Here is an 11643-nt window from a genome sequence, read left to right as displayed (position 1 = left end):
GGCTCACGGGACTTGTGGTCCAAAACAAATAAAAAGAAGACATCCTTATTTTGGGGAACATGGTAATCCTCTCATATTTGATATGACTTAATATAATTATTCTATATTATATTTTCATGAACATGTGAACGGTCTAAATTCCAATCTTTTCCATATTGTTTTTGCACTGTACTGACCATTTTGTCTTGTGATTCGAGAGAATGGAATCATTTCATCAGCGGCGCTCGTGTTGTGGCAGGACTTTTGTGGCATACATATCCCATTTGCACCGCTCTGTCTTGATTGGCTAACGGCTGGTGTCACTCAAGGGGGCGCTACTTACGCTACTGATCAGCGCTCTTACAGTAAATATTTGTGTTTGCTCAACCGGTTGTAATGGTGGATGACTGAGACAGAAAAGAGAGGACTAAAACGACGAAAACGAAGTCCAGACACAACACTACGAGCCGTGAGTAGGAATAAAGCATCGTCGCAAAATGGAGGAACTCAAACACCAAGTAATGATAAACCAGTTCGTCTTGACAGCAGGTTGTGCGGCAGATCAGGCGAAGCAGCTTTTGCAAGCGGCACATTGGCAATTTGAGGTAAGGGGTTTACGATCAGTAGCGAGATGGCTAGCTAATGTTTATGTCTGACTGCCATTGTGACAGACAGTACTTTTAGTTTTGACTGTGCTGCGATGTTCGTTATTATCATGGCTGACATTTGATGTTGCATAAGAACATTAGAAAATAGAGATCAGTATCAACACTTTTAAACTCAACTTCTAGCGTCTATTTATTTGTGTTATATATACTTGTTCTGTTGTATTTATGTATGTTATAAATATCCATGAAGTAAGGCTCGACTGGGAAAAGTTTACCCGTTAGAATTTACTCTAGAGATTAAATGTACTAGCTATAGCTAATCCTGTTCCCATGCAGCGACTAGGTGAGGCTAGAAAATGCTATTATGCAATGAAAATAAATGTTCGTTTGTATTGTCTGCAGGTGATTGTTTAGTCTGAACAGTGGAATATATTTTTCACAGCAAATTTGATTCAGCTCCATTGTTTATGTGCTGAATGCTTTGTAAACACAGAACTGTTGTATTACCTATATTACATAATTCTCTACACAATTTGTATATATTTATTTTTTAAATACATTTTCTATGTAGTAAAGGCTAAATATAATTGATCAAATAATTTTTTATTTCTGTATGTTTTAGACTGCCCTCAGTGCCTTTTTTCAAGAAACGAATATTCCATACGGTCACCATCATCAGATGGTGAGTATGGGCTCTCTATTAGAATGCAGTCAACTCTTCACCCTAATCTTTTTTAATGTGATGGTGTTATTACAATATTATTACTAACTGTGTCAATAGTACCGATACGCCTTCTCTTAGTTCATTAATTACTTAGAAAACGATGCGTAAAGACCCCATAATGATGATGATGTAGTAACAATAACAAAGCACATGTCGGCCATGTTGTGGAGTCGGGGTTTCCATAAATAAACACACGCGTTTAGCAGCAGCAGCCACGTTTGGTTCAGCCAGCACAGCCTGCGTTCGATTAGAATGTTGCTGATTTTGGAATGGAAAGAGTGATGTTGAAGGTGGATTCGAAGAAGATGTCCGTGATATATGCGTACTGCACAGTGGTGGATACACGTGAACGGATTCCACATTCTGTGTGCCCCAAACACCATGTCCTTATGTTTCTGGGGAAAATGTATATTTCCCGTTAAACGAAGGCTGATGTTGTATTCCATTTGTCTGCCTATTTTATGACATCATTATGATTTGTTATAACGGTATTACATACATAAAGTAGTGCAGCTGTGATGTTTTAGGAATAGTGTAAACAAAATATCAAGCATACAATTGGCAGTCAGTCTGTCAACAGTGCCTGAATATTATAGAACACTTGTTATGGTTTTGCAGGCCCTGGATTGCCTACTCAGTGGCACATAAACCTTTGTGTTGAGCTGCATGGCATGGCAGCATCTAGCAACAGCTGCATTCTGGAACACACATATAGGCTAAATAAAGGATTTGGGGAAATGTTGATCACTTTGGAGCTGAGCAGAAACCCATTCATGTGTCTGTCCAGATTCTCTCGTGTCAGGTGGCCTCACCATACTAGTGGACATTTTAGTGTTCATGCTGGTCTGTGAATGCAGTGATTGGTTTCAGATACGTTTTATGTGGGTGCATGTTGCTCACAGTACAGTGTATTCATACAACATTGTTCGAGCTGGAGAATATAGTGTTTTACCTGCAGCTTTTGTGATTGAAAATAAAACCCAGTAGGAGCGATTAAAATCAAGAGCTGATAACATCTATTAGCTGTGCAGAAACTATATGTCTACCCTCCAACCTTTATTTAGCCTATATGTGTGTCACCTGAGTCAGTGTTGACCTAAGTCAACATAGGCTCGGATATGGGTGAACCTGGGTTGTACACACGTCTTTGTGTACAGTAGCCTGTATCATATCAGTGGAGGGTAATTCATATCGCTCTGTCCATAGAGACAGAATAAAGAACTTTTCAATTTCAATACAAAACAGCTTGCTCTCTGTCTCTGTGTAGTCCTGTGTAAGACTTCTAAACAAGAATGCTATATAGCCAATCAAATGACTACCCGGACTACCTGCATTGACCCTTTTTTATATGAACTCTCTTGCATTGACTCTACATGCTGGACTCTACCCACACACTCACACATACTTACACTGACACCCCAACACACACACACACACACACACTACATACACTAGTGCTGAGTGATTTGTGCTTTTTGAGGTTGGTTTGGTTTTGGTTCGATTATTTAAGAAAAAAATAAGAATAGTTTTCAATTTTGGTTTCAAATGTTTTTGTGGAACATTAAATGCATTATGAAATAATGACTTTAAAGGATTTTAGAGATGTTTTATTAGGGATGCACGATATATCGGTAAGCATATCGGAATTGGACGATATTAGCTAAAAATGTCAACATCGGCATTAGCCCGATGTCTAGTTTAACGCTGATGTGCATACCTGTATAACGTAGGTAGATGACGCAATGACGCCACGAAAACTACAGCGCTACGCGTGCAACACAGCATTCCTAACCTGGCCCACAATGTCTGCTGTGTGGATCTATTATGACGTTTCAAAGGAAGATAACAGAAAGGCCATATGCAACGTTTGTGCTGCTATTATTTCCAGAGGGGAGAAAGTGAAATATTTCAATACCACAAACCTAATTAGTCATTTGAAAGTGCATCACCCCCAGACTTTCAGAAACTACTTAGAACAAAAGCAGAAAAAACTAAGCAAACACTTCCAACAACTAAACAAGTTCAAGTTGAACAGTCATTTGAAAGAGTAAGAACATTTCAGCAAGACAACTCAAAGGCGAAATCCATTAATGCCAAGAAAATGGAATTCATTGCCCTTGACAATCAACCGTTCTCTATTGTGGATGATGTTGGCTTTCGCCGACTGGTCAAGCACCTCAAGCCCCGGTACACACTACCAAGTAGGCGCTATTTTTCAGATGTTGCCCTACCGGAGTTACACAGTATTGTTAAAACCACATCCATGAGCTACTTGCTATGGGCTTCACTGCTATTAGCTTCACGACTGACATTGGACCAGCGATGTCAGCCCCATGAGCATTCTGAGTCTGACAGCATAGTGGTTCAACGAGGATTTCGTACTGAGGAAAGCCGTATTGCTTAAGAATGTGCTGGTTCTCATACAGCTGCTGCCATTTCAATGGCATTTGAGAACATGTTTGAAACTTGGAAACATGGACACTCCTAGCTCCATTTGAACAACTGACTGGAGAAATAAGCTCATCAACTGCGTCTGCAGCAGACGTGATACCCTCTGTCATGGTATTGAAACACCTGCTCAACAAAACTGCAGACACAGACCGTGGGGTTAAAACTTACAAAAGTACTCTACTAGAGGCTGTGAACAAGCAATTCGGTGGCCTTCCCTCTGAGCCTCTTTACGGTGTCGCCATCATGCTCAATGCTAGGTACAAGGACCGCTACTTCGATGCAGACAAGAAACAGGGTTATGTGAAATGTTAGACACAGCTGGACCATATGGAAACAGACACTGTGACTGTGCGCACCGAGGAAGAGGGACCCACGACAGAAGAGGTCATGGACAGACCTGAAACTGGACAGAGCTGAAACTTCACTGCTTGACATGTCAATGAATGGATGAAAAACTGGTTGAGAATGAAACAACTGATCAAAAATCACTGAGCAAATGAAACAGCAAGTAAGTGAAATAAATATGTTTTGATTATGTTTTACTGGTAATGGGGACATACGTACTGTAAATGCCAAGAAAATCATTTTTGGGTCAGTGTGTGTGTGTGTGTGTGTGTGTATGTATGTGTGTATGTATGTGTGTGTGTTTCAACTATATAACTGTACTAGAATGCTTGAAAGGACTCAAGAATTTTAAATATCGGTTATCGGTATCAGTTTTTTTGGCAAGGAAAATATTGGATATCGGTATCGGCCCAAAATATCGACATCCCTATTTTTTAGGAAAATTCCAAAGCCAAAAATAGTGAACATTCAATTGTCAAAACATTGAAAATATTCCATTGTCTCTGTCAAGTCCACATTGGTTAGACGTCAATAGAAAAATAGGAAATAACTATATTTTGTTGAATTACTTTAATATTTTTAATTCCTTAAAGTCTTCATCTCTGCTCAGGCAGTAGCAGCCAGCCAGACAAACAGCATTATCTCTGTGCTCCCCATACTGTAGTTTTAGGCTAACCTAGTTCTTCAAAGTAGACAAGGCATACTTTCACAAACTGTCTCTATTCCCTCTCTCCTTGTTGTGTTGTGTACATTCCCCTCTCATGCGGTCTATCCGATCTGTGTCTATCCGATCTGTATCTAACCTAATGTAGCTGGCATAAAAGTGTATCCATTTTTGTTCGAGCCGGAAAGAACAGGCGCAATGGATTTTGGTCATTGTGGTACCACGTTTCTGCGCAAAACTTTTTTGAATATTTGCTCAGTAAAAATGACATCTCCCTTCAGCCCAGCGTCCCACATAGTTCTTGACTTTCTATTGTGAATGATTTGATTTCTCACTAGAGAAACCGTACGTTGAGCTCACAAAAAATGACATTTTGGTTCATCGCACAGCACTAGCCCACACACACATAACATGCATACTGATGCCACACACTCACACACACTCACCCTCACAGGCTGCTGCTTCTTTCGATTATCTATCGTGTTGCCTACTTTACCCCTACCTATATGTACATAGCTACCTCAGTTACATCATACCCCTGCACATCAACTTGGTACTGATACTCCCTTTATATGTTATTTTTACTCGTTGTTATTCATTATTCACTGTGTATTAGATCCTCGTGTCACTATGTCTGTTTTACATATATCTTTATTTTGAACTTTGCATCGTTGGAAAAGGACCATTATGTAAGCATTTCACTGTTAGTCTACACCTGCTGTTTACGAAGCATGGATCAAAAATGGGCTTAGGTGTTGGGCATGGCAAGGTGAGCGATCGGCCCACCTGCGCAGCTGAATGTAAGAGATCATTTTATAGGCCCCCATCTTGACAGTGTAGAGACATTTTTAAATTTTCAAGGCAATTTCCTGCAATTGTACATATGGAGCTGAGAGAAATTTTTGCAGTTCTAATGCAAATTTCCTGCAATTCCACACATTATGCCATTGAGAGAAAATGTTGTCGTTTTAAAGCTAATTTTCTTCAATTCTATGCATTTTCCATGGCTAATTGCTGTGTTCTAGATATACTGCTAAATTCATTGTTTTTGGAATTTACAATTGTACATTATCTTTTCTACATACTTTTTAAAATCTGGTTTTAGTAATTGAAGTTTACACTGAAAGCTTTTTTCCATCCCAAAAATGAATTTCACTGTTTGGACTTAGGTGACTTGGAAAAAAACGCCCGCCCAAGGATTTCAATGGCAGAAAAATCCCAGTGTGTGTGTGTGGGTTAGTCTACTTCATGGCAGGCTGCAGCCATTGCCAATGCCAACTCCCTGGAGCTTATCAGCGTAGCTTGGCTATAGAGACTTAATCCACTTTGCTTCAGTATTTCCTCCGACTGGCACATTTTATTGTGATTGACAAACCTGATGGATGCAGGGAAAAGCTCAGCGCCATACGTTTCTTTAGTCTATGCTCATCAATTCCCATAAAATGTTCATCATCCTCAGTATGATGAGATGATAACTGTTCCAGAATATGCTATAAAATATTCTCCTTATCAAGTCTAAATTGTATTAGGATTTACCCTAGAATCAACACATTCTACCCATGAGTCTTTTCAGCCACAGAAGACCAATTTAATATCACCAATCTCCAGTAGTGGAATGCAGCTCCCCTCTTTCTTCTTGCATTAGGTTGTGAAACATGGTAGATTTAGCCTAGCAAAGAATAAAGAAAGCCAGGGGAGTGCTGCAAAGCCCTGCCCGTTCCCTGGCACAACATAAACAAACGTTCATCTTTGCACAGACACGTATTTGAGGTGTGTGTGTGTCAGAGAGGGAAAGGGATGGTAATGTGGGAGTATGCGTGCTTGTGTTTTGTACACAATGTTTTTTTAGAGAGCATGACAGGCTTCAAACGAGTCATGTGGCTATGGGTAGAATACTAATGAAGAATCCTCTAATTGACAACACAAAGACTAAAGGCTGTGAAAGCAGACTCTTTAATGTGGACTTTCTCTTCTCTGAGCCTGTTCATATTGATATAAAGGGCCTAGGGACAAGCATTGTGTCTGTCATTAAAGTGAGAGTTAGCCTAGCCATGGTGGAGTTAGGAGCCAACCACTCAGTGAGGAGCTTGCATGAGTAACGGGCCTAAGTAGGATCAGCTTTCCCTCCCTAAATCCTAACCTTAACCATTAGGAGAAGTACAGACCTTTCAGATCCGTGGCGAGGGGAAACTCCTAACTCCTAAACTTGCCATACTCTTGTCTGGGTGGGTAGTCCCCCTGCCCTTTCTGCTCCCCCTGCCTCACCATGGCTGTCTCTTCCCCCTGCCCTACCTGCTCCCCCTGCCTCACCATGGCTGTCTCTTCCCCCTGCCCTACCTGCTCCCCCTGCCTCACCATGGCTGTCTCTTCCCCCTGCCCTACCTGCTCCCCCTGCCTCACCATGGCTGTCTCTTCCCCCTGCCCTACCTGCTCCCCCTGCCTCACCATGGCTGTCTCTTCCCCCTGCCCTACCTGCTCCCCCTGCCCCCCTGCTCCTCCTGCCCTGCCTGCTCCCCCTGCCCTTCCAGCTCCCCCTGCATCACCTTGGCTGTCTCTTCCCCCTGCCCTACCTGCTCCCCCTGCCCCCATGCTCCTCCTGCCCTGTCTGCTCCCCCTGCCCTACCTGCTCCCCCTGCCTCACCATGGCTGTCTCTTCCACCTGCCCTACCTACTCCCCCTGCCCCCTGCTCCTCCTGCCCTTCCTGCTCCCCCTGCCCTACCTGCTCCCCCTGCATCACCTTGGCTGTCTCTTCCCCCTGCCCTACCTGCTCCCCCTGCCCCCCTGCCTCACCATGGCTGTCTCTTCCCCCTGCCCTACCTGCTCCCCCTGCCTCACCATGGCTGTCTCTTCCCCCTGCCCTACCTGCTCCCCCTGCTCCCCTGCTCCTCCTGCCCTACCTGCTCCTGCTCCCCCTGCCCTACCTGCTCCCCCTGCCCTACCTGCTCCCCCTGCCCCCTGCTCCCCCTGCCCTATCTGCTCCCCCTGCCTCACCATGGCTGTCTCTTCCCCCTGCCCTACCTGCTCCCCCTGCCCCCCTGCTCCTCCTGCCCTGCCTAATCCCCCTGCCCTTCCAGCTCCCCCTGCATCACCTTGGCTGTCTCTTCCCCCTGCCCTACCTGCTCCCCCTGCCCTACCTACTCCCCCTGCCCTACCTGCTCCCCCTGCCCTACCTGCTCCCCCTGCCCCCCTGCTCCTCCTGCCCTGCCTGCTCCCCCTGCCCTTCCAGCTCCCCCTGCATCACCTTGGCTGTCTCTTCCCCCTGCCCTACCTACTCCCCCTGCCCTACCTGCTCCCCCTGCCCTACCTTCTCCCCCTGCCCACCTGCTCCCCCTGCCCTTCATTTCATTTGACGTGAAGCTTCTTTTCATCTGTTTTGTCCAGTCCTAAGCAGGAATGCAGAATGTTTAATGCTGTCTCCTCATGGGCAGGATTTACATCTTTCAGTTGCGCGGTATAATTGAGCTGATCTGCCCGGCTTCCCCGCACAGCTCCCAGTCAGTCTTTTGAACTGATGCGATGCCTGGACACTTGTAACTAACCTCAACTAGAAACAATGTTTACTCTCTTTTACTTTCATGTAGGCTATTTTTGCTTTGATCACATTAGAAGCTCTATATAACTAAAACTAAAGAAGGATGAAATCACAAAAATGTGACTAATACTAAAAAGGTATTGTTAGATTTAAACAAAATCTAAAATATCTGCCAAAATTAACACTGCCCCTGCCCCTCCTGACTCTGGTCCTAAGCAGCCGGCCTGTGCTCGGCCATGTTTAGATTTGCCTTTTTGTTGTGTCTCGTTGGCTCTCCCCTCAGCGGTTTCCCTCTCCACACACTCTCTGCCCATACAAACAGTTCCACCGCAACACATTCCAACAGGAAGCCAGGCTCAGGCTTCCCCAAAATGGACTCTTTCAGAGCAGCAGGGGCTAGTTAGGCTGCAGACACAGAGCTAACTATCTGGCTATGTTTTGGTAGAGCCTCGACAGAGGCCATAGTGTCGGTCTCTGGGTGTATGAGCTGGGAGACTTTCTGAATGGGAGGTGGTGAAGCCACTGACTCAGTGAAGTGTGTGTGTGTGTACGTATGTGCACTATTTATATTCACACGCGAAACAAAATCACATGCATATAGTTACCAGAAACTATTCCTCTCCCTCCCCCATCCCTCCATCCCCTCCCTCACAACCTCAGAGTATGCATAGTGCCAGGAAATAATCTTTCAACTACTCTTAACATGCTCTGCTGTCCAATCCTTTCTTGACTACGTCACTGTACCCAGACGATAGTTAGCCAGCGACTGTGAATGCCAGCATTGTAAAGAGTGGTTCATTTGACCTCAAAATTACATATGGAGCCTATTGGTTTGTTCATTGATCATCTAGACCTGCCCTAGACCTACAATATCACACAAGACATGAATGAACAATGACATCCATATCTGCACACTGTATATTTGTGTTTGAGTGAGTAATTTCCCCTGGTAGTCAAATCCACAAGCTGATGTTGTATTAGCCTTTATAAACTGTACTTCCTGGTTGTTAGTGTAGCTGGCTGTCTAGGTTAGTTATCGGTCACATGTGATGTAGTGGAAGTCAATCCACTTCCTCTTCCCAGGTCACATGATGCTTCATTCACTTTACTACAGTTGTAAGGCCCAGATAGAGGTATAGATCAGAGACGTTGCTTTCAGTACCCCTCTCCAGCAAAGCAGACGGTCAATAACTAACACACACACACACACACACACGCACTTGTTTTTCTATCTTTGTGGGGACCTAAAATTGATTTCCATTAAAAATCCTATTTTCCCTAACACTAACCCTAACCGTAACCCGTAACCCCAAACAAAGATGAATGATAGTTCAACTCTGGAGCACCTTAAATGAAATTCTAGGCAAAAATAAAATAAGATTTAAAAAACGGATAAACACCACCTTACGGCACAACAGGGACTGTGAAGAGGCAGGCATTTTTATATATTTTGCATTGTATTTTTCATTTATGTAGTGTTATGTATATTATATTTTATTTGTTGTGTTTAGTTTCCTGTTTGGACCCCAGGAAGAGTAGTAGCCCCGGTTAATTGGGGACCTTAATAAAATATCCTAACTGTAATTTTAACCCTAACCTCAAATGTAGCCCTAAACCTAAACCCTAATCTTAAAATAGCCTTTGTCCTCATGGGGACGTGGGAAATGTCCCCACCAGGTAGAATTTTCTTGTTGTACTATCCTTGTGGAGCAGGGTTTACGTTAGCCGGTAATAGCAGGCATTTTGTCTATATTTTATTTTTGAGAAGCTGATAAATAAAACTGGCACCAGCCAATTCTCTGGAGAAGAAGAAAAAATCCCATTGCAAAAGAATGCTTTAATTAATGTAAATAATAGTCAATATAAATACATTTGACTGGTTATGCTTATCAGACTATAGGTTCATTTGCATTCATTCACATTTAGTGGTACAGAACCTTTCTGGAGGATCCAGAACTCATTATTAGTTATATTATTATGTGTGTGTGATCATTTATGTTGGTAATACAACCCACGCAAAAGAATAGTTGTTTTGAAGTTATTTCCAATGTTTTAAGGGTTTATGAAAAGTGTATGTGTTACGGGTGTGTACTGGAGGCGAAGTCAGGTGCAGGAGAGCAGAGTAGTTAACAGGCGCACTTTTTATTCCGGTCCAAACGAAAGCACATAAGTACATATAACGTGGCCAAAACACGGAACATAAAACAAAAGTCTGGCGCGTAACAATACCCACATAACATCAAAACTATTTCACACAAAGACACGGAGGGGAACAGAGGACTAAATACATTCAGTGTGATAGGGAATGACAACCAGGGGTGGAACAAAACAAATGGATAGATTAAAAATGGAGCGGCGATGGCTAGAAAGCCGGTGACGTCGATCGCCGCCCGAACAACAAGGAGAGGAGCCCACTTTGGCGGAAGTCATGACAGTATGTCCATCCTGACTTTTACATGAGTCCTTTGTATTGGTGTAGACTTGACGGAGCAGATGGGACTCATTCCCTCCCAAACCAAAAGGAGAAACCAATGTTTTCTCTGGTAGGCACAACCTACCTGGCACCCCTATCAAGAATAACCTCAAGTCAAAACCGTTAGTGTGTGTACAGTATATTCGTTATGCATCTTATTTATCACACACGTACAGCATACAGATACAGAGCCTTTGAGTGCAAATCTGTCAGACAGCGTGAGAGCTGCTTCTGCAGCAAATGCATTGGCAATGGAAGGCAGCCTTCATCAGCTCATCACACACCACTTTGCAATGAGCAGGAGGCAGTATGCATTTTGAAAACATATACTTCATTATTTGAAACCGGAACGTTTTACGACATATTATGAGCCATGTCTTACCTTGCTTCAAAGTAGCTTAGCCAATCCGTGGAGGCAATTATTTTATATCAACTTTCATTGTCCAGTAGCCAAAGGCACAATCCTAGTCATATAAGCAGCCCATGCTAGAGCTTTCTACATTTCTAATGGATATTTTCATGTCTGTCACATGAAACCGCTCGCATGTGCTGTTGACAACTGTTTTCCCGCTAATTGCATTATGGAACGAACAGTCGTGAGTTGCTTACAAGCCTTGTGTGTATTGCTGCGATTTAAAATGTAAAGAAATAATAGTTTATCTACATTTTAAGCTAAACTTTCTGATCTGTTGCATCAAACTCATTGCTTTGAACTTTTTTTTTATGTAGCCTAGGCCTACTGGTTGTATGAATTTGGGATCTATTGTCCCACAACTGTCCCAGAGTCTGTTTGGAATAGGCTATTTCTTTCTTGACAAGCTGACCAACAGATTAGGTAAACATTTCTACTATGTTGGATAGTAGAT

At 43.1% G+C, this 11643-nt stretch overlaps 1 protein-coding gene across 1 annotated transcript in view; it reads left to right on the top strand.

Moving 5' to 3' along the window:
- Positions 1 to 250: 250 nt before the first annotated feature.
- The window catches only part of LOC109870545 (UBA-like domain-containing protein 1), a 31790-nt gene continuing 20397 nt past the window's right edge, over positions 251 to 11643 (top strand). Inside the window, exons 1-2 of the mRNA XM_020461102.2 lie at positions 251 to 584; positions 1210 to 1269. Of these exons, the coding sequence (XP_020316691.1) occupies positions 477 to 584; positions 1210 to 1269 (168 nt within the window). The 5' untranslated portion in view covers positions 251 to 476. The remainder of the gene's footprint in view (positions 585 to 1209; positions 1270 to 11643) is intronic.

Source organism: Oncorhynchus kisutch, linkage group LG25 (assembly GCF_002021735.2).
Source record: "Oncorhynchus kisutch isolate 150728-3 linkage group LG25, Okis_V2, whole genome shotgun sequence".
Classification (NCBI taxonomy): domain Eukaryota; kingdom Metazoa; phylum Chordata; class Actinopteri; order Salmoniformes; family Salmonidae; genus Oncorhynchus; species Oncorhynchus kisutch.
This window is presented reverse-complemented; position numbering and strand designations above follow the sequence as displayed.